Source organism: Molossus molossus, unplaced genomic scaffold (assembly GCF_014108415.1).
Source record: "Molossus molossus isolate mMolMol1 unplaced genomic scaffold, mMolMol1.p scaffold_m16_p_15, whole genome shotgun sequence".
NCBI classification, from domain to species: domain Eukaryota; kingdom Metazoa; phylum Chordata; class Mammalia; order Chiroptera; family Molossidae; genus Molossus; species Molossus molossus.
This window is the reverse complement of record NW_023425350.1, coordinates 16542939-16562809: the sequence shown is the minus strand read 5'-3', so window position 1 is coordinate 16562809 and position 19871 is coordinate 16542939. Positions and strand designations below refer to the sequence as shown.

The 19871-nt window shown below is 47.9% G+C and overlaps 2 protein-coding genes and 1 pseudogene across 5 annotated transcripts; 1 reads left to right on the top strand and 2 right to left on the bottom strand.

Moving 5' to 3' along the window:
* Nucleotides 1–52: 52 nt before the first annotated feature.
* On the bottom strand, nucleotides 53–5484 carry ATRAID (all-trans retinoic acid induced differentiation factor). 2 transcript variants are annotated; one of them, XM_036263090.1, is made up of 7 exons: nucleotides 5397–5484; nucleotides 4317–4438; nucleotides 1439–1510; nucleotides 1154–1225; nucleotides 935–1056; nucleotides 540–637; nucleotides 53–349 (listed from the first exon to the last, which is right to left on the bottom strand). In XM_036263090.1, exons 1-7 carry the CDS (start codon nucleotides 5478–5480, stop codon nucleotides 245–247), a joined length of 675 nt encoding a protein of 224 aa, XP_036118983.1. In that variant the 5' UTR covers nucleotides 5481–5484; the 3' UTR covers nucleotides 53–244. The 2 variants fall into 2 exon arrangements, with proteins under 2 accessions (XP_036118983.1, XP_036118982.1); XM_036263089.1 differs by lacking the exon at nucleotides 5397–5484 and adding an exon at nucleotides 5122–5249.
* SLC5A6 (solute carrier family 5 member 6) lies at nucleotides 4499–18279 on the top strand. Of its 3 annotated transcripts, XM_036263087.1 has the most exons (18): nucleotides 4499–4573; nucleotides 5445–5589; nucleotides 6034–6094; nucleotides 10903–11448; nucleotides 11765–11830; nucleotides 12161–12212; nucleotides 12593–12660; nucleotides 13093–13247; nucleotides 13651–13791; nucleotides 14001–14130; nucleotides 14599–14687; nucleotides 15086–15198; nucleotides 15537–15604; nucleotides 15995–16081; nucleotides 16228–16409; nucleotides 16618–16721; nucleotides 16962–17077; nucleotides 17400–18279. In XM_036263087.1, exons 4-18 carry the CDS (start codon nucleotides 11056–11058, stop codon nucleotides 17547–17549), a joined length of 1914 nt encoding a protein of 637 aa, XP_036118980.1. In that variant the 5' UTR covers nucleotides 4499–4573; nucleotides 5445–5589; nucleotides 6034–6094; nucleotides 10903–11055; the 3' UTR covers nucleotides 17550–18279. The 3 variants fall into 3 exon arrangements, with proteins under 3 accessions (XP_036118980.1, XP_036118979.1, XP_036118981.1); XM_036263086.1 differs by lacking the exon at nucleotides 4499–4573 and having other exon boundaries at nucleotides 5328–5589; XM_036263088.1 differs by lacking the exons at nucleotides 4499–4573; nucleotides 15995–16081 and having other exon boundaries at nucleotides 5328–5589.
* On the bottom strand, nucleotides 9606–10233 carry LOC118630880 (annotated as a pseudogene).
* Nucleotides 18280–19871: the final 1592 nt, after the last annotated feature.

Below are 19871 nucleotides of genomic sequence, written 5' to 3'. Positions count from 1 at the left end.
CTTTAAAAATAAACAAATAAATAAACAAAAGTTTATTATAGTTAACAGCACAATTGGGAAATGGTACTAGTCCACTCCTGGGCTGGAGTGTGACACTCCAGCATTGCGCAATGTTCCATCTTCCTTCCAACCGCGGCCTTAGCCTTGAAGAGGATCCTCTGGCCAGTCTATAGGAAGCAAATCTCCCTGGCTGGGCTAAAATAGATTGGGATGATCCTTAGGTCAGTAGGAAGACCTGTGTGGTTCATGAAGCCTTGGCTTTTCGTCGTTGAGTCCCCCAAAGCAGGATGGAGATGGATAATGTGGTGGATCCCAGAATCCCAAAGAACATAAGCAGTGAGAACGAGCCCTGTGAATAAAAGATAAAAAAAACAACAAACTCATACACACCATTACACACCAAAGGCAATATACATCCTAACACCCAGTTCTTCCCTAGTATACCTATCCCCTCATCCAGGGCAATTCTCTAGGTGATTTGCATCACCTCCTGGTCTATGCATTTCTCTTATCCCTAATTAGAAAATCTAATTCCTTACTTGGCGCATACACTTGTAGCCATGGAAGCCATCAGCACAAACACACTGCGAAAGACCTGGACCATCAGGTACACAAGATCCATTCTCAGGACACATTTCTGGGAGTCAGAGAGAAAGAGAGAACATCACTGGATCTCATTCGGTATGTTTTTCAAATATCTGCTTCAATTTAGATTCTTTCAATGATTTCTATGTCAAAGGAGAGAAAAGATTACAGATAGTCAGAACGTCATCATAATATAAAATATATTTTAAGATCTTTTCTTTCCGAAGGGTTAGAGCCTCAGAAATCTGAACAAAAGGCACATAAATAATTTTACTGTCTTTCTGATCTAACAGGGAGAGTACAAAGGAGGAAAGACAATTCCCAAATGGGTGGAGGTGAGACAGCATACCTGCATCCCCAGTGCTATTGCAAAGGTTCCTTTGCCCTTGGCAGATGTGCTTGTCTGTATAAAAGGTGACAGTATTCCAGGCATTAATACCACCAGGACAGCTGACATCTTGTGGTAGTATCCTGAACACAAAACAGGCAGTCTTAATATGCAACCCAAAGTTGCTGAGCCCACAGCACTACCTCTCTTTGATTCTCTCAACCCCATACCCTTACTCACAGAGTCTGGAGCTGGATAAAGCCATGGAAGGCATTGGCCAAGTCATCCTTGAGGGGGTTTGCTTGCAGGTTTCTGAAAAGCACACACTGTCAGCCCTGTGCTTTAGGAAAACACTCTGTTTCTATTCACACATCTTCCTGGACTGGTATTCCAGTTCTTATTCTGAGTTGTCCAAATTTAGAAATCAGTATTCAAACATTTTTTTTAGGAGTCCATCCTCAAAGACTTTCCCATCAACCCTTCATCATAGTCACTTTTTGATAGGGAAGGTGATTAACCACTTACATAATGACAGCAGTATGTGCTTGAGGAAAGTTTGGACCAAGGTCATTCAGAGAACAGTTCTGGAGATCCAGCCTGAGGAAATAAGGCAATCAGTGTAACTACATGTCTCTCCTCTTTATCCATTGTAGGCTAATACAACCCTTTTTCTACCAAATATTACTTGAACACAGCTGTGTTCAGGGCCACAAACTAGGTGCTGTAGATGTTTTAATTCTGCACTGTCCTATTCAGTCATCACTAGCTGGCTACATATAGCTACTTAAATTAAATTGTAAAAATTCACTTCCACATTTGCATCAGCCACATTTCAAGTGTTCAGTTAACCACTAATATGTGTATTAGAGAGCTACTGTATTGGAGAGTACAGATATGGAACATTTCCATAATGACAGTTCTTTGTTTCTGTGCATACATTAGAAAAAAAAATTGTTTCTTGTCTAGATTAGTGAATCCCACATTATGATTGTCAGATCCACAAAGGACCTTCAAATGGAAAAAAAATTCAAGTCACATAAATGAAAGTTTTTTTCCAAGTGCATTTTCTACCACAGATTAGATATAAACTACTGATATTAAGGACCATGCCACATTATTTCCTTCAGTATCTTTTGTTGTCTGTTCCTTTATTCTACAGTATTTACTGAGTGCCTACTAACTGCACAAATTTGGAGTATTAAAAAGACTAACCTCAGTATCTTAGCTTTCAAATGGCTTACAATGTAGTACAGAAACAAGACCAAAAATAAAAACAATATAAACATTAAACTATAATATGAAAGAGATCACAGGACAATATATAAATAAATTTGAGTGTACAGACACTAAGAATTAATGGAAGTAAAATAAAATATTACTGTGGTAGTTAGAAGTAGAGAGGATTCACACAAAAAATGTTGGAATTAAAAAATGGACATGTCACCCTGGCTGGTTTGGCTCAGCAGTTAGAGCGTCGGCCTGTGGCCCAGAGAAGCTCGGGTTCGGTTTCTGCTAAGGGCATGTACCTCGGTTGCAGTTTGTCCCCGGCCCCAGTTGGGGTCATGTGGGAGGCAACCACTCGATGTATCTCTCTCTTCCTCCCTCTCTCCCTCCTGCTCTATCTGAATATAAATGCAAAAATGTCCTCAGGTGAGGATAAAAACAAAAAATGGATATGTCTTAATTTGGTGGAGAAAGGCAATTTCAGGTAAGGAGAAAAGCCTGAACAAAAAAAAAGTTACAATGCTTTTGGAGGCAGGCCAAAGTGAGATCCTCATCAAAGGGTCTGAGTGAATAAATAATTGGAAATCCAATTTTATTTTATTTATTTATTAAAAAAATTTTTTTTTCTTTATTGATGTTAAAGAGAGAGGAAAGGAGAGGGACAGAGAGATAGAAACATTGATAAGAGAGAACATCAATTGGCCGCCTGCTGCATGCCCCCCACTGGGGATCTGACTCACAACCTGGGCATGTGCCCTGACAAGATATTGAACCAGCGACCTCTTGGTGCATGAGTCGACGTTCAACCACTGAGCCACACCGGCTGGGGGGAAATCTAATTTTAGAAACAGAGAGTGATAATGGAAAATTTCTGGTTTTCAGAAAGTTTAACACAGAGAAGTATTTAGGTAGGTCAGGGAGAGAATGGAGGCAAGACATGATTTTTTGAGTTTGAAGTGAGGGTGCACTCAAGAGGAACTGTTAATAGGAAGCTAGAGGTATCTGCTTGGGGAGAGGTCAAAGAATACTAAAAGAAATCTAGTTTTGGGAGACACCTGCAAGGTAGTTACAGTTGAAGCTATAAGAATTAGGTGGGCCCTGGCCGGTTTGAGCATCAGGTTTGTTTCCCACTAAGGGCATGTACCTTAGTTGTAGTTTGTCCCCGGCCCTGGTTGGGTTGTGTGGGAGGCAGCCACTCGATGTGTCCCTTTCACGTCAATGTTTCTCTCTCTCTTTCCCTTCCACTCTATCTGAACAAAAAAATGGAAAAATGTCCTCGGGTGAGGAAAAAAAAATTAGGTGGATTTGCCCATCTGGTGTGGCTCAGTGGACTGAGTGTCTCCCAAAGACTGAGAGGTCCCAGTTAGATTCCTGGTCAGGGCACAGACCCGGGTTGTGGGCTTGATCCCCAGTAGGGGGCGTGCAGGAGGCAGCTGATCCATGTTTCTCACACTGTTTCTATCTCTCTCTAAAAATTAATAAAAACAAACAAAAAGACGAATTAGGTGGATTCTCAAGAGTGTAAAGGGAGAAAATGCAGGGATTAACCTGCATAAGGGGACAGGAAGAGGAATTTGCCTCAAAGACAAACATGAATTAATCAGGAAGGGGAAAAAATTATATTAACATAGTGTCTTGGAGGCTATGGGGGTAATGGAGACACACAGTAAATAACCCAAAGACTTGATAATAAACGAAAATGCAAAGCTCTTTGCCCTGGCTGGTGTAGCTCAGTTGGCTGGGCATCATCCTTTGCACCAGGAGGTTGCAGGTTCCATTTGGGTCAGGGTCACATGCCCAGGTTGTGGGCTCTATCTCAGTAGGGGACAGGCAGGGAGCAGTCAATCAATGACATGGATGTTGCTCTCTTTCCCTCTCCCTTCCTCTCTCTAAAAATCAATAAACTATTCTTTTAAAAAATCTTTTTAATACAAAGCCATAAAAACCTTTAAAATAAAACTGGCAAAAATTAAGACCCGTATGTAGTTTCAACCAGGAAGAGCTGCAGGATTATTTACCTACCAAAAATGCTATAACAGACTTAAAAGTCTTACAGTCATGGTTGAGATGCCTCCAAAGTAGGCAGAAATATTTATCCCAGAAGCCAAACAGGCAAGCCTTGATGAATCTGGGTTGGGAACTCTTTACCACTACACAGGGATGTCTTCTCCTCCCTCACCCCAGGATGGTGCCCTTCTTATCCAGGCAGCAGCGGGCCTGCAACATTAGCTCCGGCGTCTGCTTACAATACTGTGCCACTTCTGACAAATTTCGAACACTCCCTGGACACTGGATGCATATCTGCAGAAGAGAGAAAACTATTAGGACTCAAAAAAAATACAGCCAAGAAAAGAACAAACAGGGATCAAAAGTTAACTGCCAGCACACTTCTCCAGAATTCCTCTAACACAGGGAAGTGTCCTACCTTTATAACAGGTTTGACTACTAGATGCATTTCTTCCCAGGCGCCAAATCAGCGCAACAGAGACTTTCTGCACCATATAACACCCAGGGAAGGCTCTCATCTTTGAGAATCACTATCGGAACATTTACTGTCCTCTCCAGTGACTTCTCAATCTGACAGCCAGTTTGGCCAGGTGTAAAACGACTGCAAACACACAAATAACTCATTAAACATTACAGAAAGTACAGTCCTGTCACCACACGATGTATTGCATTCTGGTGCAGGGAGCCTGCAGTAGAAGCCAAAAGGCTCATTTGTAGAAAGAACTTAAGCTTATTCAAAGATTAAGGTGCGACGAGGTCAAAATTGAAAGGTCTTTGGATGTTGGTAGGGCTCAAGCGCTAGGAAATCTGCAGAGTGAGTAATCTTGAGCTGGAGCCGTTTGGGCTTCCGGCTGGGAAGGCCTCAAGGGCAAAATCAGAGCTACGGGCCAGGTGGGAAGAGCTGAGGGCGGGTGAGTGCGACACACAAGCTGGCCCAGCACCTCTGCTTCAACCCGACCTCTAATTTGCTTCTGTACCTCGGGTAGCGCCAGAGCCCTTTCCACGCCCAGAGCGAGGAGCAGGGCCGCAGCCCAGGGTAGCGGGGTCGAAGAACTGCCAGAACCGCGAGGGGACATTTTTCCGCTCCCTTCGTTCTTCTTGGAAGCTCGCGAGACTTGCGCGCGTGGTCCCGCCCCCCAGGGGGCGTGGATTAGTGGTGCGAGCCAGTCGGCGGGGGCGGGGTTGGGGGCTGCTCCTCCTCGCGGAGGTCAGCTTTCTTCTGTGTCCGGTGCTCGTTAGGATGCTGACCTACCCCTCTCCTTCCTCTTGAGCAAAGGCCTTCCCGCCGCCTGTCTTTCAGTCCCCTGTTCCATGCGCCAAGACGCCAAGGTCGCATTTCCGCGGTGTCTCTGGGCTACTCCATCATCTCTGAGTAAAAATGGCGGGGCAGGCAGAGGGCGGGGCCCCGCTGTCACCTGGCCCACGTGCTGCGAGCTTGTTCTTCGGTAGGTGGCGGGACCGAAGCATGGAGACCCGGCAGGTGGGGCGCACTGGGGCGAGCCGGCAGGGTGTGGGTCAGTACTAAAGGGCTCAGCAGAACCCCGTTAGAGCGGGGAGGGAGGAACGTAGAGGAAAGGGGGCGGAGTGAGCGGGGACCCCGCCGTAGGGGCCCGGGAAAATCTTAGCTGCGGGCGGCGAGGTGGTGGTTAGTGCTCCCGCCGTCTCGCTTGTGGAGGGAAGGTGGGAAGCCAGCAAATAAAGAGTGTGGGAGTCGTGGAGGGGTGAAGGGCGAAGGGCAGACCCAGGCGGGAAGAGACTTGCCTGGGGACGCCTCGGACACCCTGTCCTCTTCACCTCAGTCCTGAGATCGCTTGGCGTCCGGAGCCCTGGTGAGGAGGTAGGGGCGGGATAGATGCGTCCCTAACTCCTCGTCTCCTGTGCCTTCCCAGAAAACAGAGCGATGCTGATCCCAGGAAGAACGACGGGACCTCCTTAGCTTGAGCCACGGAGGTAAGGGGAAGGCGAGCGCTGTCCTAGGGTGACCCCGGGCTCAGACCCCCAAGGTGCGGGGGGTGGCGATTGTGAGGCCACGCCTGGAGGAACTGAGTATTAAGTCCTTGGAAATTAAAATTAGCATTAACATAAAAATTAGCATTATAGTTTGAATTAAAATTAGCAGTTTAGTGAGGGTCCCTAAAGTCTTTCAGACCTTGAGGAATCCTAGACATAATAACCAGATCTTGAAGAAATCTCGTTGGGACTTTGGTCTGCTGCGGTCTCTTAACTTGTGTAGGAGTCCAAGCAATCCACTGCAGTTTGTGACTGACGTGAGGGACGGGGTAGGGTGGTGGAAAATACTATTTTCCTTGTCTTAGGAATTGTAAAAGGGGTTCTACAGCCAGCTATTTGTGCCCTGGGTGTTGCAGTTTTAATGAAACAACTCAGTTCTTTTGGCTTATGATCTCTCAGATAGATAAAAGCCCACAGGGTTTAGATCACTGTAGAGTTTTTAGCCACTATCCTGTTCTTAGAATCATGTCTGATAAAGGCTTTTTTACTGGGTCACACTTTTCTAGTCTAGATAGCCAACTAGGGGGGTTCTCCGTGCAAATAGATAGAATTCTTATCAGGATGCCCTGCCAGTTTACCCCAGCTGTCTCCAGTTCTTTATGTCTGTGTTCTAGTTTATACTGGAATTTTTCTTTCTCCAGCTACATGCCTATCCATATCACTAATCGTTTACCACTACACATTCTTATTTGCATACAGCAGCTATTTCTTACTTGCCAGTAGTTCCTATCACCTCTGTCATAGCAGTAAAAGGTTTGCTAGAGGAGTGAGAAAACAAAGGCCCATGGTATCTTTAGGTTAAACCAGAGTGTCCTACTGGGAATGTTGTTCTGAGGACTGACATTTGTAACATGCAATCCAAGAGTTGCCAGCTTTTATTTCCTCCCCCAGGAGTTTCAGTTTGGGTTTCATTTGTGTGAGGCCATATCATTCCAGCAGGCAACATCTGCCCAAGAACACTGGGATAGAGCCAGAGGACAGCCAGGCTTTCTCCTAGTGGGCTAGCACAGAAGACATAGCTTGTAATGTTCTGTGTCTAGATTAGCTGAAATCTAAACTGTTCCATGAATGACTGACTACAGTTAACATTCTGCTTCTGTTCTGGTGAGTAAGGATAGGGGTCACTGGTGAAAAATCTGTTATACCTGCAGAGAGTACTGTTTCTTTCTCCCATATTTTGTATCATGCTGTGTAACCTTAAGCAAGTTATTTAATCTCTCTAAATCTCAGTTTCCTAGAGTGTTCATGTAAAGTGCATAACCTGCCTTGGCCAGTTTGACTCAGCAGTTAGAGCAATGGCCCATGAACCAAAGAGTCCTGGGTTCTATTCCTTGTCAAGGGCACATAACTTGGTTCTAGCTTGGATCGCTGGCCCCAGCTGGGGTGGTATAGGAAGCAACCAATGTGTCTCTCACATCAATGTTTCTCTCTCTCTCGCTCCCTCTCTCCTTCCCACTCTATCTTAAAAAAAAAAAAAAAGGAAAAATATCCTTAGGTGAGGCTTGAAAGACAAAGTGCATAACCTGAGATGTGGTGTTTTGAGAGTGATAGCTATGGTGACATCTTCACTTATTTCAATTATTTTTTATTATTTATTATAATTGCTTATTATTACTAATGTCTGTAAAGTACATAGCATGCTTCTTGGTTACATAGCAGGTGTTCAGAAAATGTTAACTGTCATCATGTTAGGCTATCTAAATGTATGGTATTCTCTGGTATTTTTTTCCTCACACCAATAAGGACCCTACGGCAGTGATTTTCAACTGGTATACTGCAAGAATTTTTATTTTATTTTATTTTTTATTGATTTTAGAAAGAGGAAGGGAAAGAGAAATATTGATGTGAGTTGTTTGTTTTTTTTAAATCCTCACCTGAGGATATTTTTTCATTTATCTTCAGATAGAGTGGGAGGGAGAGAGAGAGACCGATGTAAGAGAGACACATCAGCTGGTTGCCTCCCACATGACCACGACCAGGGCTGGGGACGAACTGCAACCGAGGTACGTGCCCTTGACCGGAATCAAACCCTTGACTCTTTGGTCCATGGACCTACGTTCTAACCGCTGAGCCAAACCGGCCAGGGCTCAGAATGAGTTTTGGTGTATGGGACCATGCTCCAACCAAGCCACAACAGCCAGGGTGCGAGAACTTTTAAAACATACAATACCTGACTATTTAGTCACGCGCACTGCCATCTTTTCCCTTAGATTGTCAAGTTAAAAAACGACAGCAGCCAACACAGTAACCGTCCAGTGTGAATGAATTAAAGTTAAACCTATTTTTTGGTCAGATAGGCAAAAAGTAGATTTTTTGGTGTGCTGCAGAATTTTAGTAATTAGTTTATTTGTGCCACGAGATGAAAAAGGTTGAAAATGAATGGGGAAATCACTAGACCTGGGTTCTAATCTAGCTTCTGACAAGAATCAGCTCTGGTTTTGAAAAGGTCACTGAGTCATCTAAGCCTTGGTGTCTTTGTGATTCCTTTAAGTTTTGAAATACTATGATCCTGTCCTTGTTCTAAAGATAATGGTATATTCTTTGAGGAGTAGTATTTCTTTTGTAGGAGTCAGAAAAGCAAGGTTCCCATCTTCTCTCAGCCCCTCCTTTCCAATTCCCTCTAGCACACAGTGCCTGTGTGACTTAGAGTGAAAGCCTAATCCATCTAGGAATGTTACTGACTTCATTCTGGAGCTGGAGTTTGGGGCCCACAGGGTGATAGGTCGTTTGGATCATAGCAATTGGTTCCCTGAAGGGGCCAGAACAAACAGCTGCTGAGCTTCATTCCACCCCCGCAATTCCTGATTTCACCGGCAGCTACTTATAGAGCCAGACCCTCAGTCTCTATCCAGCTCCAGAAGGTACAGCTTCCAGGCAGCTCTGCTTCAGAACGGGATTGCTTCTCTAGGTAAGGTGTCTGCTCAGCAGAATAGGACAACTCTCCCTGGCTGTTCCCCTTGCCACAGTTCCCTGGTTGGTTTGCTTCACCCCAAAATGTTCTTGTAATCTTAACTCTGAACCCCTGGCTCCAGTACGTTGCCCTCTCACTTTTTTTTCATCCCACAAGAAGCCATAACTTTATTAATGATAGAAACAGTACAAATTTCAAACCCAGCTGCAGTCACTCTTCTGAACCACCAAAAAAAAAAAAAGCTTTGTTTTTATTTATTTTTTGTTAATCCTCACCCAAGGATATTTTTCCATTGGTTTTTAGATAGAGTGGAAGGGAAGGAGGGAGAGGGGGAGAGAGAGACAGAGAGAGAAACATCAATGTGAGAGAGATACATCAATTGGTTGCCTCCCGCATGCCCCAATCAGGGCCAGGGATTGAACCTGCAACCCAGGTGTGTGTCCTTGACTGGAAATCGAACCCAAGACCCTTTGGTAGGTGGGCCGACACTCTAACCGCAGAGCCAAACCAGCCAGGGCAAAATAGTCCTTTTTTAGATCGTTACATGGTTAATTCCATAATGGCACTTACAATGTCATTATTGCTGGTTTTTAGGGCTCAGACTGCCTTTGCTCTTGACACATTTGCTTGTGAGGTGACAAAATTCTATGTCCTTAACTTCCACACCCATTTCATAACCTCTTCCTCTTCACTCTCCTCTTGTATAGTTGGAGTCTGTGTGTTTTCTTGAATGTTTGAGACAGCTTCACTTTGAACTTTGAAATTCTCAGCAGCTGCTAGCCGTTCTTGCTGAGGTAAATCCTTGATCTTGGCTTCCCTAAAAACTATGTAGGTATCTGAAGCTGAAATCTTGTAGACATCTGGTTTTATGATGACAAAGAGGATGTTCTTAGATTTCTGGATAGTGACCCTAGTAACCTGTCAAAGACCCTGTTTGGACATAGCCTTCTGTGCCCTCTTTTCACTCCGGCTCTGTTGCTTTACTGCCTGGCTCTTTGTCAGCTGCTGCTGCCAGGTGGGCTTGTTGTGTGGTGGCCTGTGTGGAATCTGTTCCTCGGGCGCTGGTACTGATTCATCAGTCAGACTCTGTTCCAGACCCTGTCTCAGCCTGGGGCTGTGGCAACTCCTGATCTGTAGTAGGGACAGTTTCTGTGGTTTCACTGGGCATTTTGTACAGGGAACACCTCTCACTTTTGAATCCTACCCCTCTTCCCAGATCTGCTATTGACAGTGGTGTTACATGTACAGTAGCTAAGATAAAGTGGCAGGGCTTATCAGGTAGTGTTGGGGAAAACTGAGTGGTTGACCTGGGGATGCCTGGAGTGGAGTTTGGGGCTGCCAAGGAGGTGATCTCAATGGGAATCAGTGCTAAGAAGGGGTGCTATTAGCAAAGTAAAACAGGATCATGGGAAATGGGAGCTGAGGCCAAGAGGAATAGAGGAAACCATGCTGTTATTAGTCTCCATTTCTTCTTCCCTGCTGGGCTGTGGCGCCAGGTTGGGCTCTGCTGGCTTAGTATATTGTAGTGACTGGGTCTGTGCCTACAAGTGGGAGCAGGAAAATCTTCTGAGAAGAAACATGGAGTAGAGTTAATTTTTTTGTTTGTTTTGGGCTGAAGACCTAGGAAGGTTCTTTTATTTTATAGCTATGCATGCTCAAGAAGGTGTTGGCCAAGTAGTTGTTTCCTGGCTATCTCACTGCTGCTTCCTCTCTACTTTCCTCTACCAGATCCATACTAAGACCTCCAGACTTCCAAGGTCTGCCACCGAGCTGCCTGGTCCAGGGTGGGTGGCCATGAAGGCAGGATAGGCCTCACTAGAACCTCATTCCTTTGCAGGTTACTCTGGACAGTGTCACTTGGTGGAGGAAGAGGCCTGTGAGACCTTGGTTGACAGCCAGGTAGTTGCCACTTGCCTGCCACCACCCAGCCAAGTGGCAGCCCAGAGCCCAGGAACAGCAAGTGACTACAGGTCATAGATACAGTGAGGAGATGAGTGTGGGGATGACCCCCTCCGCTTCTCTCTCCCCAGCCTCAGACACAAGCACGGTAAAATCCGCCTTCTCCCTTGTGGACTATGTGGTCTTCATCTTGCTGTTGGTTCTCTCCCTTGCCATTGGGCTCTACCATGCCTTTCGTGGCTGGGGCAAGCATACCATTGGTCAGCTGCAGATGGCAGACCGCCAGATGAGCTGCCTTCCTGTGGCGCTGTCCCTGCTGGCCACCTTCCAATCGGCTGTGGCCATCCTGGGTGTACCATCCGAGATCTACCGATTTGGGACCCAGTATTGGTTCCTGGGCTGCTCATATTTCCTGGGGCTGCTGATTCCTGCACACATCTTCATCCCTATCTTCTACCGCCTGCATCTCACCAGTGCCTATGAGGTGAGCAGGGAGGAAGGGAGGAGCACATTGGACCCTCAGGCTCAGGGATGGAAAGGAGGAACAGGGCACATATGAAGGGTCTGGGTCCCCAGATTTTCTCTGCCTAATGAGACTGACAGGTACCATATTGTGTTTATAGGTTCATCCTAGGTGAGGTTGGGTTAGGGGAGAAGGAAGGTGCTCTGCTGAGTGGGCCTAGAGTGGATGTGAATTGGATATTCCCTCATGTTTCTGTACCTCTTGAGGGAAATTGTGTGTGAACTGTGAGGGGTGCAGTGGGGAAGAATACTTTTTTTTTTTATATACTCCTACCTAGTACCTGGAGCTTCGATTCAATAAAACTGTGCGGGTTTGTGGGACCATGACCTTCATCTTTCAGATGGTAAGTAGAATGAGGCTAGAACTGAGCCTGAGGCATGATAGGGGATCCTGAACTCAGGCATTTGGAGCCTTCCTGCTCTCAAAATGGCAGGATTAAAATTCCTGCCATGGGTCAGTGTTACTGAAGCCCCCAGAGGCATCCTGCTTTCCTTTCCTTCCAGTCCCAGCACACACTGCGTGGCAGCAAGTGAAAATTTGGAAGAAGGGAGAGGGAAGCGGGCCTGGGTGAAAGGAGGCTGTTGGGATATTGGAGCTGAGGTCCATCTTTCTCCCTCTCTCTGCCCACCCTCGTCTCCTCTTCCCCTCACAGCCTCTTTTTCATACCCAACAGGTGATCTACATGGGGGTTGTGCTCTATGCACCATCATTGGCCCTCAATGCAGGTGAGAAGTCACAGCTCCTTCTGCCAGCCCCAGTAGTCTGGGAAAGCACCTTTGGGAGGGGCAGGTAGATGAGAGTGTGCAGAAAAGAATCCACCTTGGCCTGGGAATTATTTCACGACATGGGTCCTTGGCTGGTCTCCACCAGAGATGGAGGCTGGCTTGCTTCACTTCACTTGAAAGCTAGTCAAATGTTACCATGCCCCATCTGAACTGGTTAACCACCACCTTTTTGTGGAGCTCTGTGAACATTTTTTCCCATTGTGGTGAATGATTTATTTCATTCTTAATTACCAAATGCTTCATGTCTTACCAGAGCTTCTCTGGTTTTCCCGCTCCAAAATCCTCTTCCAGAGACAAATGTAACTTTTATCTCTTTACAGTGACTGGCTTTGATCTGTGGCTGTCAGTGCTGACCCTAGGCATTGTCTGTGCCCTCTATACTGCTCTGGTAAGTACAGTAAGTCTTAGGGGAGGGAGAAGAAGAGACAAGTAAGGAGAGGAAATGGGAAGAAAAGGAAAAGAAGGGATGAATGAGATTAGAAGGTAGGAGGGGATGAGATAAGAATATAGGTGAGAAGGTAGAATGAGACACAGACATTAGGCGGGGAAGGCAGGAGAGGGGTGGGAGCGGAAAGGAGGGGCGTCTGTAATACTTTCAACAATTAAAAAAAAAGGAAGTGGAATGAAATGAGATAGGAGATGGGATGGGATTATGATGGGGTATGGGATATGAAGGTAGGAGCTGGGGTCGAGATGATGTCAACAGGGTCTTGGTAATTATGCCCCTGGCAGCAATAAAGTGCCCTTGCTGGTAGTATGGTGTCCTCACTGGTGAGTGGTTTTGAAGACATTTGTGTTAGGCATGCTCTTTTTCTTACAGGGTGGGCTGAAGGCAGTCATCTGGACAGATGTGTTCCAGACACTGGTCATGTTCCTAGGGCAGCTGGCAGTTATCATTGTGGGGTCGGCCAAGGTGGGCGGCTTGGGACGTGTGTGGGATTTGGCTTCCCAGCATGGCCGAATCTCTGGGATCGAGTAAGTACACCCTTTCCCCTAGCTGGGGTCTCTAGTGCCTAGGAGCTAAACGTATCCTAGAGCCTGAGCTCAGGGTTGTAATAAGCAGAGGGCAAGCCGTGGAAGCCGTGGGTGCAGTATGGAGACGGGTGGGAAGCTGGCACTGCAGAGATGGAGTCTGATCACAGGAGTCTGAGTGCTGCTTAAGGATGGTCAGGATGTTTTTAGTACCTGGGATGAGGTTGGAGGAATGAAGCTCTCCCTCTAGTTTGCTATGCTGCCTCTTGCGTCTACCCAGCGCATTCTTCAGTAGCTCCTTAGCCTGCGCAGTGGTGTCTCTGCTCCCCTCTGACCCTTGATGTAGGTGAGGAAGGCCGAGTCTCTCTGGGGCTATGGCACAGTAACCAGGTAGCATTTATTGCAGGCTAGATCCAGACCCTTTCGTGCGGCACACTTTCTGGACGTTGGCCTTCGGAGGAGTCTTCATGATGCTGTCCTTGTATGGGGTGAACCAGGCTCAGGTGCAGCGCTACCTCAGCTCCCGCACGGAGAAGGCTGCTATACTGTGAGTGCAGGGACAAGAAGACTGGGAAGCAAGGCTGGAGGAAGAAAATGGGCCCCAGTCCCACTGAGGCAGTTTAGGTGGGGGCAGGATTTCAGAGCACACATGGCCCCTTTGGGGTCAGGATGTGAGTCTGCTTTCTGGGGCTCAGGGCCATGCTTGAGGGTATCTGTTCAGTCCCTCTCTCCCCTTGACCCTGGCTTGTTTTACAGCTCCTGCTACTCGGTCTTCCCTTGCCAGCAGGTGGTCCTCTGCATGGGCTGCCTCATTGGCCTGGTCATGTTCGCTTACTACAAGGAATATCCCATGAGCACTCAGCAGGCTGAGGCAGCCCCTGACCAGGTGAGAAGGCCTCCCTGGCGCCCTTCTGTGCCCATGAGGGGTTAACCTGGGCCCCTCAAGAAGCATGTCTGGGTGGCTGCAGAAGGGACACTCACCCTGGGCAGCAGGTGGACTTAAGTTCATCTGATGAGGACCCCAGCACCACCTAATCACATCGCTCACTCTACTGGCTGGGGACCTACCTTCATTGACTCACCACTGTGCACCATATGCCCTGTTGGGGGCTATTACCCACCTGGTCTCATGTAACCCTCCCAACAGCCTCCTTTTCTAGAAAAAAAAGAGGCTCAACAAGGTGGCAAGTGTGCTGCTTCCTCTTTTCTCTGTTTACTGTGGTGACCGTCAGTGCTTGGCCCCTCTTCCTGATGCTCCAGACTGGCCGGGCATGTACAGGGAGGCTCTCTGTATGTCTTTCTCTGGGAAGGGCTCCCCTCTCAGGAGAGCTGTGCACTTCTCTTCTGCCTGCAGTTCGTCCTGTATTTTGTGATGGATCTCCTGAACGGCCTGCCAGGCCTGCCTGGGCTCTTCGTCGCCTGCCTCTTCAGTGGCTCCCTCAGGTACCCTCTTTGACTCTTTCCCTCAGCTGGCACAGCTGGCCCCTACTTAGCACAGAGTGATGGGTAGAGAAGGGGATTCCTCATTATGCCTTTCTATCTGTGAGTGACAAGGGACAGCTCATCTGTGTAGGACAGAGCATGTTCTCTCCTAGGAGATGCTACCTTTTTGAGGAAGGGTTCTTCTTTTATCATACCAGTTGATCTGCTGAACAAAGCCTGTACCCCACTCAGAAAAGGTCAAGCATCCTTATCTTCCAAGCCTCTTCCTCTGCTGCCAACTATGAGGAAGGCGTCTTGGCCACACACGTCATCTCCTACCTTTGGGGTGCTATCTACCAATAGAAACCCTTGTTAGTTGTGCTTCTCAGTGCAACTTGCCTTTCTCTTCCTCCTTTCAGCACCATATCCTCTGCTTTTAATTCATTGGCAACTGTTACGATGGAAGACCTGATTCGACCTTGGTTCCCTCACTTCTCAGAAGTCCGGGCTACCATGCTTTCCAGAATCCTTGGTAGGATTATGCTTCCTTATCTCTTCAGTTGTATTGTTTCTAAGATACACCCTAAGCACTATTGCCAGTCTGCTTTAAAGCACCAGTTTAACCTGGGCTTGCTGCATGCCAGATGAAGCACACGGCCTTGTCCATAGCTCAAGGCGCTTCCTGGGGGCGTTTCTGAGCAAGATAGGTATGAGGACAGGGTGGGAGGGAACTGGAGCTGGGGCATGAGGTAACATGTCCTATTTCCAGGAACACAGAGATAGTGCCTTGGCTGGGGAAGGAGTTTTGCTCTACTTCCTACCCCTTAGTGTGTTAACTCACATCTTGTTTCCTCCCTTCTTTTCCCCCAGCCTTTGGCTATGGGCTACTTTGTCTGGGGATGGCCTATATATCCTCCCAGATGGGACCAGTGCTACAGGTAATGACTAAGGAGGGTAGAAAGCTATTTTTAGGGGAGAAGAGGAGCAGATTGAAACTGAAAATTGAGGAAGATAGCTGTTATGAAGGGAATGACATGGGGCGGGTGTCAGAAATCCCCTTTTGATGGACTACCTTTAGCTTTGAACAGATTCAAGTAGCCAAAAGTCCCAGAGTCATTCCTGGGACATTGTTGGCTCAGAGACATCTAAGGATCAGCCTCAGAGGAGAGTCCAAAGCACTTTATCTCTCTCATTCCTGTCCCCTGGAATCCTGCATTGTGATGGTCTAGACAGAAGAGATAGGCACACATCTGAGGGCTCTGAGGCAGTGTTGATGAGGCTGTGGTCTCTGAGCCTAAGTGGTCTTTCCCCAACCCTGTTCTCCACAGGCAGCGCTCAGCATCTTTGGCATGGTTGGGGGGCCGCTGCTTGGACTCTTCTGCCTTGGGATGTTCTTTCCCTGTGCCAATCCTTCTGTGAGTGACCCATCTAGCTCCAGTCAAGTGCAGGGATGGACCCAGCAGATGGCTTGGGAGAGCACTCACCATGAGTGCTGGGAACTGGTGTGAAGGTTGGGTAGGGCTGGCATTGTGACAGGAGAATGTGCTGTGTCATTGGGCAGGGTGCCATTGTGGGCCTATTGGCTGGACTCATCATGGCCTTCTGGATTGGCATTGGGAGCATAGTGACCAGAATGGGCTCTGGCATGGCACCCTTGCCTTTTAATGGGTCCAGCTCTTCCCTGCCTAGCAATCTGTCCACTGTCACCATGACCACGCTGATGCCTTCGACCATACTCTCCAGGTGAGTTGAGCCTGACTCTCTTTCTTAGGGAGAATAGCTCATTTTTGAGGGGTTTCCCAGGGGGTCGTGCCAAGGAGTAGGCCACCAGAAGCCTCAGAGAAATGTTGGATGTTAGATCCCAAGACCCTAGGACCTTGCAGATGGGTGGAGCCAGGTGGCCATGAAATACCCTGTCAACAAATTGTCCTCACCCCTCTGTTCTTCCCAGGCCCACAGGGCTGCAGCGTCTCTATTCCCTGTCATATTTATGGTACAGCGCTCACAACTCCACCACGGTCATTGTGGTGGGCCTGATTGTCAGTCTCCTCACTGGTGAGAGGGTGTGGGATGGGATCACAGAAACAGAATGGACTGAGGGAGGGTGCTCAGGGAATCTAGACTTTGGGCAGAGAATTGATTCTGCCTCCTGGGCTCCTAGTATCTTTAACAACCAGGTTTGTTGGCTGAGCTCCAGGGGGTGGATGGGGCTGGGGCTGGGAACCCTAAGAACAGAGAGCTTGCTGGGTTGTATACACTGGTTACATGGTAAGACTCAAGTGCCTTGACCTTCAGGAGGAATGCGGGGCCGGACCCTGAACCCTCGGACCATTTACCCAGTGTTGCCAAGACTCCTTGCCCTCCTGCCTGTGTCCTGTCAGAAGCGGCTTCACTGCAGAAGCTACAGCCAGGTAGCACCTGTGTTGTCCAGATTGTCCCTCCCTTCCCTCTCCAGACCGCCCCAGACCTTCCGGGTTCCCTTCATCCCTTTGCTTTCTCCCCCCACCCAGCACCCCTTTCTCTGATGATTTACCCGAGCCTGGCCCATCCTACAGCAGGGCCTGGGCGCAGCAGCGAGGCGATAGCGTGCTGGCCTTCCCCCCCCCCCCCCCCCATGCTGCTGTCCCATCTAGCTGGAGTCAAGCAGGGTCTGGCACCTTTCTGCTTGCGTCACTTCCACAGCCCTTTGTGCCCTGCTGCCCATTCCACTCCCTGTGTTCTGTGTGTCCCCAGGACCTCTCTGAGGACACCACAGTGTTCCCGGAGAAGATGAACAATGGGGTGCTGAAGGGCCGCAGAGACGAGGCCCTGGCAGTGCCTGAGGAAGGCCCCGTCCACCAGGGGAGCAGCCCCACCTTCATCCTCCAGGAGACCTCACTGTGATCTGGATTCAGGAACCAGCCTGAGTCTACCCTGTGGTACAGGGATGAGCTACTTGATGCATTCTGCAGTGGACTAGATGACCAGGTGACCTAGCCCACACCAAAGGACCTTGTATCTTAGGGGTCTGTGCTATTGTGGAAGCTGTCAGGTCATGGGAGGTATGTGAATGGGACAAGAATTTTGACAGAAAAGAGGATAGAGGGGAATTCTATGGGAAAAGGATAATGGCTTTTGATTCAACTTAGCCAAGCTCTTTCGAAGTGGATGGAACCTGCAGTGCAGGTTCCGACTGCCACAGGGCCTGATCTGGCAAGGTTGACCACACACTACCTGTTGCTTCCCTTGTGTCCTCTCTAAGCCAAAAAGGGCCCCTCTGACTACTTTCAGGTTGTTTGTGATACCCAGGCCCCTCTTATTCTAATGTGTCTACTCCATTCTTGAGGGGGGTCTTGGTATTCCTGTGAAACCTCTTGGAGTAGACCAGTGCATTCATCTCCTTTGTGTAGATTAGGAGAAGCTTTCCACCCCACTGCCTCTAGCCCCACCTCCAGTGGGCACTTGAGGATGGGGTAGATATTGATCTAAGAAACCAGGGAGTGACCAGGTCCACTGTGCATTGTCCATCTGACTCCTGAGCCACACCACCCTAGTATCATTTTGTTATTTGTGCTCCTGTTTTCCTTTTGGTTTCTTCCTCACATATTTTTGTTCCCAGGGAATAAAAACTGCTATTGGACCTAGAATCTGGGCTCCTATACTATCTGTAAGCGGCTCCTATCCACCCCAGTCCCATCCCTGGAGAGGGTAAGAGTCCTCATTTCCCACACATAGGTCTCCTGCCAAGGAGAAACAAAGGGGACCAGCTCAGGCTCTGAGGTTTCAGGTCATGTCCTGGCATGTCTGCAGCAGGCAGCATTGTGCCCATCAGGGTGATTGCTGCTTCTCATCCCCTGTGGCTTAGTCTGTCTACAGCAAGGGGAGAGAGTGTACATCTTCCCCTGCTGCTCTGAGATTTTCACTTTTGGGGCTAGAGGAAGAATGCTGCTATTGGCTTGAGAAACAGAACATTCAGAGTGGACTTTTACGGTCCATGAAGAACACTGCTCATTCCCACCTACACCTGGTCTCTACCCTTGCTTGACCCTGTCTAGCTACCCAGAAGCAAGTCTGCACAAACTCTTGAGGCCCCTCAGGAGAGACTTGGTCCCAGGCAGATCTGGGGACAGTCCCAGAAAACGCCTGAGGTCTGCTTTCCTCTCGGCAGCCCCTCCACCTGGGGGTTGGGGGGGCATTGCTCCTGGCTACCCCATGCTACCCCACCAAGCTGCCAGTATTCTAGACCTTACTGGAATTTTATTTGTTTATTCTTCAATATATTTAGCCACGTACTGCACATAAGCTTTTATGTGGACTTGCAGTTCAATTTCACATTGCTCAGCAAGTTAAAACTTGGGACTTTGGGCCCAGGCCAGGCACCAGGTGTGCCGGTGGGACTCAGTGACCTCCACCCCCGCAAATGCACCCAACTGAGGCTTGCCATCAAGGTGGGTGATCTTTAAGAATCGCCTCTTCACCCCATCCTCCTACCTTCTCCTCAAACTGGAGTGGCTTCCCATGGTTCCTGGCCACCACGGAACCGCCACTCAGGGAAGCCGTGCCTCAGCCAGAACTCCCCTTTTCAGGTTCAAGAACTTGTCCTGGACAATTGCAAATCAAATAATGGAAAAATTGAGGGCTTAACGCTGAATTTGTGAACTTAGGGAGTTCCTCAGTTTAATGTAGGCTTCATTTCAGTTTCAAATGTTCCCAAACTACCAAAATGGAAAAATCCATAGACAATAGAATCTATGGCTGTCTGAACAAATTGGCAGAAAAACTTTCAAATCTCACACATCTAAATGTAAGTGGAAATAAACAAAGGTATCAGCACCTTGGAACCTTTGAACAAGTTGGAATGTCGGGGAAGCCTGGATCTGTTTAACAGTGAGGTTACTAACCTGAATGACCACCTAGAGAGTGTCTTCAAGCCCTTGCCCCAGCTGATCTGCCTGGATTGCTATGACCCAGAGGATGGAGAAGGTCCTGACTCAGATGCCGAGGTGGATGATGTGGATGAAGAACAGGATGTTGAAGGTGACTGAACGTAACATCCAGTGACCCTAATTTCTGCCTTTCAAGTGTCCTGATAAAGCTACTAAATGTTCTTGCTCAAGAGAAAAATAATTTATATTCATGCATGTAGGCATTCCATTAAATTTAGAGTTAGGACCTCTGTTTAATTTTAATAAGCTCTTGGGACATTGACACCTTTAAATGATTCCA